This window comes from Vitis riparia, chromosome 6 (genome assembly GCF_004353265.1).
Source record: "Vitis riparia cultivar Riparia Gloire de Montpellier isolate 1030 chromosome 6, EGFV_Vit.rip_1.0, whole genome shotgun sequence".
NCBI lineage: Eukaryota > Viridiplantae > Streptophyta > Magnoliopsida > Vitales > Vitaceae > Vitis > Vitis riparia.
The window spans coordinates 4,722,669-4,736,438 of NC_048436.1; the positions used below are offsets into that span (position 1 = coordinate 4,722,669).

A 13,770-nucleotide genomic window follows, 5' to 3' on the forward strand; every position below is an offset into this window, starting at 1 on the left:
TATATATGCATGTTATTTTATTTCTCCCAAAATTTTTTGGAACCAAACATAGCTTTAGAGCTAAAGAAGTTCATGATTATTAGAAAGAGTGATCCAATGTTTGGATTAAGATACTTCATTTTGAAAGAAAGAAAAAAAAAAAAAACACTAAAATATATGCTTTGAAAACTTTTTTATAGTGTGGTTTTGATTCTATCCCTTCTTAATTAGCCCCTGAAATTGAAACCCTTCGCAAAATTTCTTTCTTGAGTTTTCAAAACAAAAAGGTGTTACCCATGAATCATTGATACAGTTCTTTATTTTGAAATTGAAAAAACTGCAGTATCACCAACACAACAGAGTGCCCTTCAGAAAAAAGGATTCAGAAAATTACATAACTCAGTTTAATGATACGACCACCTAGCCCAAACGATATGGGGTTGGTAGCAGACATCCAGTTTCACCATTGCACTCCATCTAGGGCCATAACCAACATCTCTTCTTCTATCACTACCATTAATCCCATGCTCTTCTGGGTATTCTCCTTACAGCTGCAGCTGCTACATCTAAGATTCATGTTGATAGGTTGCCCCTCAGCTACCTATGACAAACCTCTTTCTTCATTCAAGCTAGGGAGAGACCCTGGCATGTGTCATATTGCACATTGATCAGACATTTAAAAAATGGAGAGAAACAAAGGTTAAAAATCACATCAGTACACTAGAAGAACTGAGAAATGTTTGACAGCAGTTGCAGTGCACACTTAGGACGGGAAATAACAAGGGAAGATGAAGAAAGCAGTAATACAAAGGCAACAGGTTAAAAGCCAGTGCTAAATTATAGTTTTTGAGATGGTTACCAATGAATTCTCCTGATGTATCCCAGGGCCGACTTTCAAAAGACTTTCCAATGATACTGCGTTTGTCATTTATAGTTCCATTCTCACAGCAGTACTCAGGAAAGTAATCAAGAAATGTTTTGGTTCCTAGTTCATCAACTCCATTAAAAAGGAAGCTCCTCACCAGGTCCTACATAATAAAATATGAGAAACGTGCAATAATTGGCAGAATATCAGAAAGCTCACTAGTTCAGAAATGATACCTTAGAGAGGCTCTCACCAATCAACTTTTTCAGAATTCGATGACCTGGATCCTGGTTTTCAGGAGTTGCATCAGCAAATGTATCAAGGAAAAGCTTAAAGGGCAGTCCAGATAGTTATAACCACAAAAGGACATACTATGATTTTACCTGTGCCAACTATTTCTGATCCCTTGCCTCTATACCCATTAATATTTGTTTGGAAAGATTTGATTAATAGTGAATCAGGAAAACAACACTATAGGGCTTCTTAATATATCATTTGGATGCAGAGCTTCTTTTAGTGAAAAAGGGGAAAAAAAAAAAAAAAACAACGTAATAATCTTCCTGTTATCCACTTTAAGGATGTCAACTTCAGTCCTGTTGTGGTAAGCACATCCCTTCCTGAGTTAGTCCAGTTCTATTATTTATTCTTTTCAATTATTTCTTCTAGTGACCAGAAAACAACCCGTACACATCTGGTATGCAAGAAATAGATACACCAAACAGGAAGGAAGCTGTACTAAAGAAATAATAAGGAAACAGTTTTGAGTTTCAGCACTGACAATCAATATAGACCAGAGGAATCAGCCCTCTGAATGGCTCCTTGTTCACAGACCCAACAGCAACAGAAAGGCTCCCAACTCATGGGCAACATAATGAGATTTGGACAACTCTCTCTGCTTTTTAGCACATACACCAGTGGTGGGTAAGAACAAAATCTCTGTAGTGGTTTTACTGATCAAAAAGATCTCTACAGCAGTTTGTCTCACTCGTCAGCAAATCTCCATTGACCATCTACCATAAAAGAGCTAAATTGAACAAACCAAGACGTCTTAACCCCAGTTTTAATTTTAGATGCAATTCTAACACTAGTAGGCTATAGCAGTCTATCAATCAGCATGCACCCTGGATCTTCTCCACCACTCCAACCCCCCACCAGGTGTGTGCGGACGTGCTAGCACACAGAGAAATACAAAAAGGGGCACTGAAATGGGATCCAAACTGTGGTGGTGGATTTTGCATGCATCCCAGCAAACCTAGAGTTAACCTGCAGCCATCTTTTCTAGTGCATTCATGCATTCATGTACTATATAGCCATCACGGACAAAAGCAAAGAGAGACATTCATAAATTTTACAAGCAAATATGCAGTGGAGCCTTCAAGCCAATCACAAAGGTTTCACAGATATCGGCTGAATGAAGCAAAGCTGGTGAGAATACCAGTGACTACCTTTTCTGCTCTCCATGTTAGATACCTATGCTGTGCTTCACGATTGCAAATAATTTGTGAAGTGTCTCTCTCCTCTGCAGCTTGTTCCATTAACTCAAGCCATGCCTAAAAATGCAACAGAAAGTGATAACACAAAATTGGATTTTGAATTATATAGCCAGCCATGCAAACAGGATCTAACAAATTCAAGTAAATTTAAATTCTTATAAACAGCATGCAATTGGGAATTGACCTCGAGACAAAGCAGGATGCTAAAACCTTTTAGGACTATACCTTGTAGTAATCCATGAAAGCAGAATATAGGACACCATGCTTGTATTGGCTTGAAGTAAACTTAGTCCATATCACAATTGGTGAGAAAAATCTCAATGACTCACTTGTAAGCTTTCCTCCCCAAGGTAAAAGCTGCATAAAATCTGTGTTAAGTCAACATGAGACTGGGATTAGATAGTGATACTAAGCAATTTTTTTTTCTTCAATACCTCTGCATACTTGAGACCAAGAGGCATTAAGCTTTTGTAGTACTTCTCCTTGTAATCCCTCTGATTGATGACATCATGCAAAGGGTTGAGGTCCCTATAAATGATCAATCAAGGCTAAGTTCCAGATTCTTGAGTGCTCTACAAAATCCAGGAAACCAAATTGATTCCAAATTATAGGAATAGTATTATTTCAGCCATTAGATAATAAAACGGAGGCATCCAGAGTTAGAAAAGGCAGCATGCTTATGTTGAAACAAAGGGAAACCAGGTTGGTGTAACTCCATAAGAGATAAGAAAAAAAAAACTAAATCTTAGGTAAGTTTCTAATATTTTTGTTTCCTTCTGCTAATCAGAATCATAAGAAACACATGGGAATGACGTGTAGGACTAGGACGATAAGATGGGTGAAGAGTTCAATGGCGAGATGATAAGAAAGGCAATTCTGGTGCTTCAAAAGGAGGAGAGGAATCGATGATAGGAAAAACTTTGTTGTGGCCTCAATCAACAAGCATACTGTTAGGATAGAGCCCTTAAAAGCATGACATAATGTAACAAAATTTGGAATTCATTATTTAATAACATTCCAGTTTCACTTTTATCTATTCTTATGTCATGCATTACGCTTTATGAGCATTCTTGTCTCCATCTTTTGCATTGTACATGACTTGAGTGCATTAGGACTTGCACGGAATATCCAAGTCATGGGTTCCTTGCAAATTGATGACTTGTTCACAGCCGGTTCATGGGTTTAGGCAACCCATTAGAAGTTGTAGTGCACCACCTTCTAATTGGAAGGATGACTGGTCTTGACTATCAAAATAGGTTTCTCATGGTATATGCACTAGTGTGTATGATCACACATTAGACAACACCTACGGTGAGTCATGACTTCATCAAGCTACTTCATTATGTTGTCTCTCAACCTTGAGAGAATATTGAGTTTATGCTAAAATTAATAAGTTGATCATATATTCCCTATGGATTGGGTCACAATTGATAAAAGCCGATAGCAATAGGTATTCTCAATAGAGGCACTATGATATCTCATAGAATTAAGACAAAACGTCCTCTTGGGTGATCCTAAGGAGGTGTGTTCATGGAAATTATAACCATAATAGTTCCTTAAGTGGAACTTGACATAGGCTCTTTGAGAACTAAGACATGTCAATTAAACATATAATAAGAGGATTGTAACTCAATGATAGTAGAGGTAATCTCAAAAAATTGATAGTTTTCACCTTATTAGACCACGGACACCAGTTCATGGGGAGACTAAATGCAATGGATAGCAAATCACGAATCCAAACACATAGTGTTTTTTTGTTATTTACATAGAAAACTGGAATTCAGTTAATTCTTTGTGGTAGGATGTTGAATCAACTTCGGAATTGAATTCTGAGGGAGCCAATACTCCTATAGATCCTAATGGTCCCTGCTTTGAACTCATATGCCTTGTTGGAATGAGTTATAAGGGTTGGATTAACTCTAAGTTCACTTTTGTGCATAAGGGCATTTTGGTAATTACACAAGGTTGTACAAGGGTAAGTGAACAAGTCTCTGGATTTGGTTAATTGATTAATTAGTAGACCTAGTTAGGTTAATTAATGAATTATGACCCAATTTGGACTAGATTAAGTGACCCAAGCCCATGTAGGCTCAAATCACTTAAGCCTAGTTAAGAACCCTATAAATACCCCTTAGGGGTTGGGGTTTCCATCAGTTATGGTCTTCCACCATCTAAAGAGAAAAAGAGTCATAGCCTCCACCCTTCTTTCCGCTCCATCGAAAGTGTGCCAAGAACAAAGTTGAGTCATGGGGCCGAAGATCGTGGGTTACGAAACTCCTAACAACTTCAAGGTCGTCTTCAACACTTAGAATTTAAGGTTTGGGAACATCTAGACCTAAAGGTCAGTACTTTAACCCTAAAGATCAATTTTGAAAAATTAGTATTGTTTTTGTTGCTTAGATCTAAGATGCCAACACATACATGAAGGTGGTGTTGGCTAGCGGCTAATGGATTGGTCTAAACTCTAGAGAAACTAGGTTGGCTGCAGTGAATGTTGGCCTTCATGGAGGAGTGCAGAACAATAAAATACATAGCCTTCTATGATTAAGGGTTTGAAGAAGAGGTTAGGGAAAGCAATTACAAGATTTAATCCATGGCGAATGCTATCATATAGACCATTCATTTCAAGTTTATTTTAGGCATAGAGGATAAGAACAATTCGTATTTTCATTCAAATTAAAATTAGGATTTCTATTCTTATTAAATTAGCTTTCTGTTTAGTTCTAATTCTTATCACTTTAGTTTAGTAATTCAACTGCATTTAGTATTTTATTTCCTTTAGGAGTAGAATTTTATTTCTGATAGATTCTTTGAATTGCTTATCAATAAGGTTGATCACACTAATGGAGGGATGAATTATTACATTAATTATCCACATCCAACATATGGTTATTGCTTGGTGGTTCTTATCAAGAGTGTGCTCAGTGGCTGAATGATGAAATGTTTGAGTCCTCAAGCGGAAGGATCACAATTTTAGTACTTGACAAGAGTCAGGTGTCATTTTTCCTCGGGCATTGACAGTCATGGATACTTGGTGCAAATGGTAGTGTGTTAGGGAAGGGATGTAAGAAGATGATTAACCAATGGTATTTTGTTAAGAAAATGTGCAAGAGAACTAGAGAATCTCAAGGTTCAGGAGGTTGAGAAATTATCCTACCTAATTTGAGCATTGTGAGTGTGTGTGGCCCATACCTTGGATAGGCATCACCACTGAACATTTTTTCAGTCCTCATTTTCTTCTACTATATCCAATAACTATTGGCCAATTTGAGTCAAATTACAAAGGAGGCTCCACACACAGCTGTTACTCTATCATCAACTTCCCATCCAAGGCTTTCCAAGCAACTGGGGAGTAGTGATAACAGCAAGAGGTTGGTGCTAGTTCATTGTCTCAACAAGCTCAAACTCAGCACTCTAGTAGCTGAGAATATTCAGGAACATGAGGCTATGAGACTCCCTTAGATGCTGAGAGCAGCAAGATTGAGATGTCTCCACCTCCCTACACCTTGACTTTTGGTTTAGCTACTCATGGTGAAAATGAAAAGAACAGAAGGAATTTTATAGAGAGGATAACATGATGGACTTCAAATTCTTGAATTGTCTTTCTAGAATTCACATATGTACAAAGCATAAGTTAACCTAACTACTCTATCAACTATTTAACTCTATTTTTGCTTTTTGTTCACTTGCCCCCAAATTAGCTGTTTGTAGGATTTTTGCAGCTCAAGTCTACAATGGGGTGAGGTGGGTTTCCTGAGATTTTTGGTTGCCGCATTGCTTCATAATTTGCAGAGTAGCAGAGGTCTCATGCATGGGCTTGTACAGTTGTCATAGGTGTCGGGGGGAATGCGTTCATTTCGAAGGATTGAAGCTAGGATGATTTAAAAAGGAACAGTATCTTTGCGAGGGGTGACTTGTGAGCTTATTGGAAAAGAGGACCAGAAAATTTTGGTTTAACTTTTCTAGGGGTGTCTGCAGGCTGATTTGCTAAGGGAGCAGAGGTAGCGGACATCAGGGTTGTGGAGGCTTCGCTAGGGGGCTGCTGACTAGTTAGGTAAGGGGGGTAGCAGACAGCAGTGGCTCCTGGGTAGTGAACCTCCCAGGTCATTTCACTGGGGGGCCTGTTAATCTCACCAGGGGGCCTAGTGAAATTAATGAGACCAGTGGGGTAGTGAAGAGTCCTTCCTTTAGATTTTTTTCCTTCATTTAACTTGTTTTCCGTCTTGTTTTTCTTGCAAAACTTGTACACACATGTCAATGGATCATCAAGCAATAACATTAGCCAACTAGGATGTTTTAAGGTTGATAAATTGTGCAATTTACAGAAATCAGGCAAGATAAATCAAGCTTTTCCTATACCAATCAGTTATCTCCACCTTGTCATTCAAAATGAAATGTATGCATGCATGCATATGCGTATAAGTACACATGAAATTCGGCTAAATAAAAATTTAAGGCAAACCTAAACTTAAAATAAATTTACCGAAGTTATAACAACTTTCTAGAAATTCAGGTTTTCAGCAGGAAGCATGGCATTGCCTTGCATAAGTGTTTCTTATGAGGGGAAATAAACATCAGAAATGTGTTTCCATAAAATTTTTGGAGAGGCTCCATCATAATTTATGAAAACAGTTTTTTTTGTGACTACGTAACAGAATGTATTTACTTCTAGAAGACAGTGGCAGCCAGCTTAATCATGTTCCTTAGCAGAAAAAGAAAGAAGATAGCTTACAACACAATGATGTTCGTGGTAGGAGTGGTGAAAAAATTGGCGCAAAATATAGGTAGATCAAACCCTTGTTCTGGGAACACAGCAAAATCCAAAATCTGCATACATATTTTGAAGACAGAATTACGACAAAGAACACCATACATATTTATTACAAAGAATCTACACACTATTATAGCACAAGGTCTGAGCAAATGAATTGCAATTCAAGGTTTCCAATCTGAAAATCTCTGCCTGTATGCATCAGAGAAAATCTATATGATAATAATATCTTGGTCATTTTATGAACTTACCTTTCTCGACTATGAGCACATTCATCAAGATCACATCTGAGTTCCCAAACCATCCAGGCATCATGTTCAATATTGGATTAGCTTGATAGTTAGGATAGACCTTCATATAAAATCATTTCTAACAAAGAATCATAGAGAAGAATAGCATACTGAATTCTGATATTAGTAGAACTCATGCATCAAGAAACTAATAAGCTGCAATATAACCAACTCAAGCTAATGAGGATGCTAATACAGAAGATAGTATAGTAGATCAGGAACCAATTGACCTCTTAGTGAAGAGACTAACATGAGTGGGACTAAAGCGCAATGAAGGTTCTTGAAATCCAAGATACATGCATACATCATGAGTAGATGATGAATGTACCCAGATAATTATAAAATAAAATTCTGTGTGGATGATGTCATCCATCAAAGTTGGTGAAAATTGTTCTGATAACTCTGAAGTCTTAGAGCAGACTAAATTATCGACGTCACATTAAAGAAATATTCTCACACCAAATCATAGGAAGTCCATGCAATTGCAAGTTCCCACAGTTGCATCAAAATTATCAAATAGTTATACAAGGAAAAAAATTAAATGAAATAATATAATGGAATCAAGCTCCATAAAAGACAATGTCACAATACATGAGCAACAGAAATATTGAAGAACAATACCTGCATTCCTTCACTAGCTTCAATGCTCAAATTACGGAGGAGTCTAATCTTGGGAGCTTGGAATGATACCATTTGAAGCTTTGCTTTTCCATCCATGGACATCATGGAATTGAAATTCTCCTTATGTCATAAAAGCATAATGTTGATAAGGACTCCATGAAAAAAGAAAAAAACTAACTGATATAAACTCTATGCACACTTGTAGATATTTGAGGTAGGACAGAGATCTTGACATATTGACAGACAATTAAGACCATAGTAAGAACTCATAATGCAATATATGATGGCCAATGACCTGTTGACTACGGGTTCCAAGGAGGGTTTTTGAACTGACCTCAGTGTAAAAAGACCAAGTGTTCAAGCCATTAAGTATCCACATTTACGGTTAAAACAGAAAAAAAATGAATAAATTAATCATTACAATGGTTTCAGACAAACACATACGTCAAGCATATATCTTGCATCTTAACATTTCTTGCAAGCAATAATGTAATTATGCAATCATATACATTCCTTTAACTAACAAGTCCCTATATTGCTAATGTAAAGCTAATTTTTTTTATCAGAAACAAACATTTTCATTCATCAAACAGTTGATGAATACAAGGATAAACAATCCTTCAAAAATGTACAAAAAATGGTAGAAAGCAACCAAGAAATAGAACCACAAAAACTAGATCCTCCCCATAAAAAAACCCCTCACATAACTAGGAGCAAAAAATTTGGACCCGAAAGGGGAAAGTAACTCTCCAACAAAGGAGGCCATATACTTTGCTCCTTGCTTGGCTAACTGATCTGTGACTTGGTTTGCTCAAGAAGGAATCCAAGAGAAAGAACAACCCAACTCAGTTGCAGTAACGTAAAGCTAATTACTCCAAAACTTCCAGAAATTAAAATGGAAAAAAAAAAAAGGTAAAACAAACACTCTGGCACCCTAAACCCGGTTTGATAATTATCTATGGCTGAGTATTATATAATCTAACGATTTATACCAAAATGTGTACTAAAATAGATGCAGTGATCTCTGGTTCTCATTTCAAAGCAAAAGATGACCACCACTATTCTGATTCCAAACTTTTTTTTTAGCCACATCACTTAGCATTGATTTTTAGAGCAAATGGTCAACATCAAAAGCATTTGCTTTTAATTATAGAATATGGAACCCATTCACACTCAGTCACACTAATCATCAAAAATATCCATTAGGGCTTACAGGATCGCAAGCTAGTTCTAATTTCAATACCCACTTGCAAAAACGCTCAAAAGTGGAGAGGGTAAACAAACCCTCATTCAGCCAAGAATTTTAATACACATGGAACAAAAATCTGAAATCAAAACAAATAAGTTAATGACAAAACAATACAAAGAAGACACTAAGTTGAAATTTCAGCATCCTTCTAGAGACGTGAAGGCACATTTCTTGAAGCAGTTCAAAACTAGAACAAACCCATATTCCAATATTCTCTAGGCAACCAAACTGTACCTGCAAAGGGGAAGGAAGTAAATGGGTGCGGCGTTTGGTTTCATCCAAAGCAAAGTGAAGGAACTTCTGGTAAGAGCAGGCGGAGACTTCCACAAGAGCCCCTTTGGGTTTGAAGTTATTAATGTTACTTCCTGTGCTTAACGGACGCTTCAGTGTGGAGAAAAAGCTCAAAGAAGAAGACTCCATTGAAGAGAAAGAAATGGATACCTCTACTCAGTGTTCTTCCCAGGGATTTCCCTGTGAATAACCGAAAATGGCTTAGTTGTAAATTGTAACTTCGAACTTTGAAGTTTAAACTGATGAGCTTTTTCATGAGTTTACTGTTTTTGTAAAATTTGAGGTTTTCATAAACCGACATTGTTTCTTACCTTGAATTGTACGAAAAAATCAATTGGTATATCATGAATATATCCGATGGTTATCATATTCAATGGAGATGATATCCAAAAGATCAATATCTAATAATATATTATATTTAATTTATAAAATAAATAAAAAATAAAATGAAAATATATATTATTTTTTTAATATTTTATATTTATTTAAAATAAAATTTTTATTGCATTCCAATTAAAAATATGTTTAATATTATTTAGAAATTATTTAATAATTTAAAAAATTAGTAAATAATTAATTAGTTATTTATAAATAATATCTATGATTAAAATATTTCAAATGTATATTGGTTGCAAAGTTTAATACAATTCACCAATATCACATGACTCCAATATGATTTTCGTAGGTTTGAGTTAAATATAAATGAGTTTGGATAAAATTCATGTCAATCTATCATTTAATAAATATATAATTTTTTTATCAACTTGTATAATATAAATTTAATCTGAATTGACTCATTTAATAATCTCGTTATTAACCTAATTATATCTTTAAATTATTTAATTCACATTTGACTCATTTTTAATTAAATAGGTCAGAGTCATAAACAAAGATAAAAATATTGGTAATCACGGATATATCGGTAGTTCGATTTACGGATATATCGAACGGATATTTTGATATAAAATATCAATTGATTTAAAATTGATCAAAACTTTTGAAAATGTAAAATAAAGCTTTTAGAAATGAAATTAGAAGTATAATAAACATTTTAAAGTTATTTTGTTAAAGAAATTAATATATATAAATGTACATTGATTATTAAATTACATCAAATATTATTGATAATAATATTGTGATATTTGATTATAATATGTTTAATTTTAAAATATATTTAATATTAAAATTATGATATATTTAATTTAGTTGTATTAAATGATATCAAACAAATGATGAAAAATGTATAATTTTTTAATATTTAATTAATATATTAATGACATTAAAAACTTTTTGTTACTTAATTAAATGAAAATTTTTATTTAATTATAAAATAATTATAATTAATTTGTTATTTAAAATATTGTTTTAATATTTTGTGTATATGAAAACTTTTAATATATGTATATATGGTGCAAGATTATTAACAAGGGGCATATTTGCCCCAATGGCAATGTGGATGCTCCTGCGTTGACCATCGACATTTCTGTGGAAAATTTCGTTTCCACATGCACCAACACACAGATATTTCGATGATATATCGTCGCAATATCCCGATATTATGATGTGAATCATATAAACATATATAGAACTAATTCAACATGATTATTAAATAGAAAGACCTAATTATTAAATAGGTTAAATAGGTTACAAGATGATGTGTTACCTATTTAATAATTAGGTAGTACTTAGGTTTATGTTTTTTACATGATTATTATTTGTGTCAAGTTTGGGTTGAGTTATATAGTAAAATACCTAGGGTTTGATATAATACGAACACAACCCGACACAAATTGGTAGCATTGGGTTTATGTTTTTAACACAATTATCATTTGTATCATGTTTGAGTTGAGCTATATAATAGAATGCCTAAACTTTGACACAATACAAACACAACTCACCAACACAAATTATAACCCCTATATATATATATATATATATGTAAAGGCAACCAAATATAGCCCTAAAGGACGATGGTCTTTATCTTGTTGTCTAGATTCTTTATTTTTCTAAGTTGTTGAAAACAAGAGCTTCAAGTATACGTTAAATGGTTTGAACTTAATTTGAGGTTTCACTTGATTTAGTTTTAAGTTTTAATTTGATTGGAGTGTTACCTTGAGTTAGCCTTGACTTGCACTTTAGTATGACTTGAACAACACCGATTAAGGTTTGAGAAACTTGATTCCCAAATGGAAAAGGTCTTTCAAATTTCAATATCAAAACTTGAAGCTTGGGGCTTTGAAAAAATTAAAAATTCCTTGAAGTCCCTTTTGAAGATTTGAAAAGGTTTTGAACCCCTTTCTCTAAGTATTATCCATTGAAATAAATTTTCAAACCTCCCTCCCACTCTTGTCTTTTGAATTGTCTTTGGAAGTTGGTATCTAAAAAACTATACAATCTACTCTATTTATAGGGAATGAAAACATCATATTTAATTTTTTTTATTCCTATAAATATTATTATTTAATTAACAAGAGAGTTAGATATTGAAAAAATATATATAAAAGATAAAAAAAAAAAAAAAAAAACAAATGATGGGAATTAATGCTTTATTTTTTTTAAATTTTAATTATATTTTAATATTTTTATTTCATAGGTAATTATAATTGAGTTTATTTAGTGAATAATGACATTTTAAGGTGTAGTTTGGTTTTAATGAAAAATATAAACTTGAAGGGGCAAGAAAAACAAAGTTTGAAAAGGAGTGCGCTTTTGGTGATCAAGGCCTCTCAAGCATTCAACATGCCTCAAATTTTTCATTTTTTATTTTTTATTTTATTTATTTATTTATTATGATATTGGTCGTTATAAGGGTTTTAGAGTATAAATATACCTTACGAGGATGATGATAATGCATGTGATTGATGGTCATAATTCTATCAACATTTCCAATACTTTGATACTAATAGGGTTTGATATGGGTAAAACTATATGCTCATTCTTTTATTTTATTAATAATTTTTAAATTTATAAATTTTGTGGGAGTGGCATCAGCTCATGATGACCAAAGAATATTTATATTCTTGAAAACAAACTAAAATTTTGAATTAAAATATAGAAAAAAAAGTGAGTTTTGACTCATTAATTTAAATATATGTAGAAAAAAGAATCTCAAATTTTATAAATCGATTTTATCTTCATCTATTTAAAAATATTTTAAAATTCATGTAATTTTTCATAAATCAAATAATTATTATTGCCAATGTTTTTAATATTTTTGTTAATTCGATACATGGAAAGCACGAGCACTTTGAAATATGAAGATGTATCTATGTATATTATATTCACAATTTATATACTTTGTCACCACTTAGTCACTAACAGATTTTAGGAGACTTTGTTCTAAAAATAAATAAATAAATAAAATTTATGGGAATTCAATGAATTTAGGTAAGGCCCTCAAATTTTTTTCCTATTAAAATATATCCCTAAAGGGAAAATTACCAATATTGTTATCAATTCTTTCGGTTTTTATTAATTATTTATCAAATTCCTTTAATATGAAATAATATCAATGCTATTATACCTATTAATAAAATCTTAAATTAGATTTTGTTAAATAAAATATAACTTTTTGATATATATTGTTTTTATTTTAAATTTTATTAAATTTATTTAAATCCTAATATATATTATATAATAAAAAATTTAATAAAATGAATTTATTGTAATTCTTTATTAGATTTTTTTTAGTGGTGAATTCTCTTCTATTTTATTATGAATTTTTTTTATCAAATTTAATAACAAGAAAAAAATATATAAAAATAAGAAGAATAAAAATAAAATGGTAAAAATATTGGTTTTTGCTCAAAGCCCACTATTTAAAATATGAAATATGAAACATGAAAATAAAATAGCATGATAAAAATATATTGATGCTTTTTTTGTAATTAATTTTTCGTATTATAGTGATATATTTTTATATTATGATCATTTTTTATTAATATATATATATATATACACAAATATACTTGATGCAGATTAGGTCCAATCGGAATTCATAGAAGTCCCTACAACGTCTTTGCAAATAGAACTCCTTCACAAATAAGGCAACTACCCCGATCCTGTGTTTCCTAATCCTAATAGACTTCAAAGAAAGGCAACTACAACTAGTAACATCTCTCCCTCTCTCCCTCTCTCCCTCTTTATATATATATAAAGGCTTAGCTCATAAGCCATGGAAAAACGGAATCATGAATGAAAAAATTCCAAGA

The 13,770-nt window shown here is 32.9% G+C and overlaps 1 protein-coding gene across 1 annotated transcript; it reads right to left on the reverse strand.

Annotated features, from left to right (window-relative positions):
- Positions 1–269: 269 nt before the first annotated feature.
- On the reverse strand, positions 270–9,763 carry LOC117916930 (phytochromobilin:ferredoxin oxidoreductase, chloroplastic). Its single transcript, XM_034833171.1, has 9 exons — positions 9,503–9,763; positions 8,020–8,139; positions 7,070–7,164; positions 2,772–2,865; positions 2,563–2,694; positions 2,290–2,394; positions 1,081–1,131; positions 839–1,007; positions 270–621 (listed from the first exon to the last, which is right to left on the reverse strand). The coding sequence occupies exons 1-9, from the start codon at positions 9,686–9,688 to the stop codon at positions 581–583; spliced, it is 993 nt and encodes a 330-aa protein (XP_034689062.1). The 5' UTR covers positions 9,689–9,763; the 3' UTR covers positions 270–580.
- Positions 9,764–13,770: the final 4,007 nt, after the last annotated feature.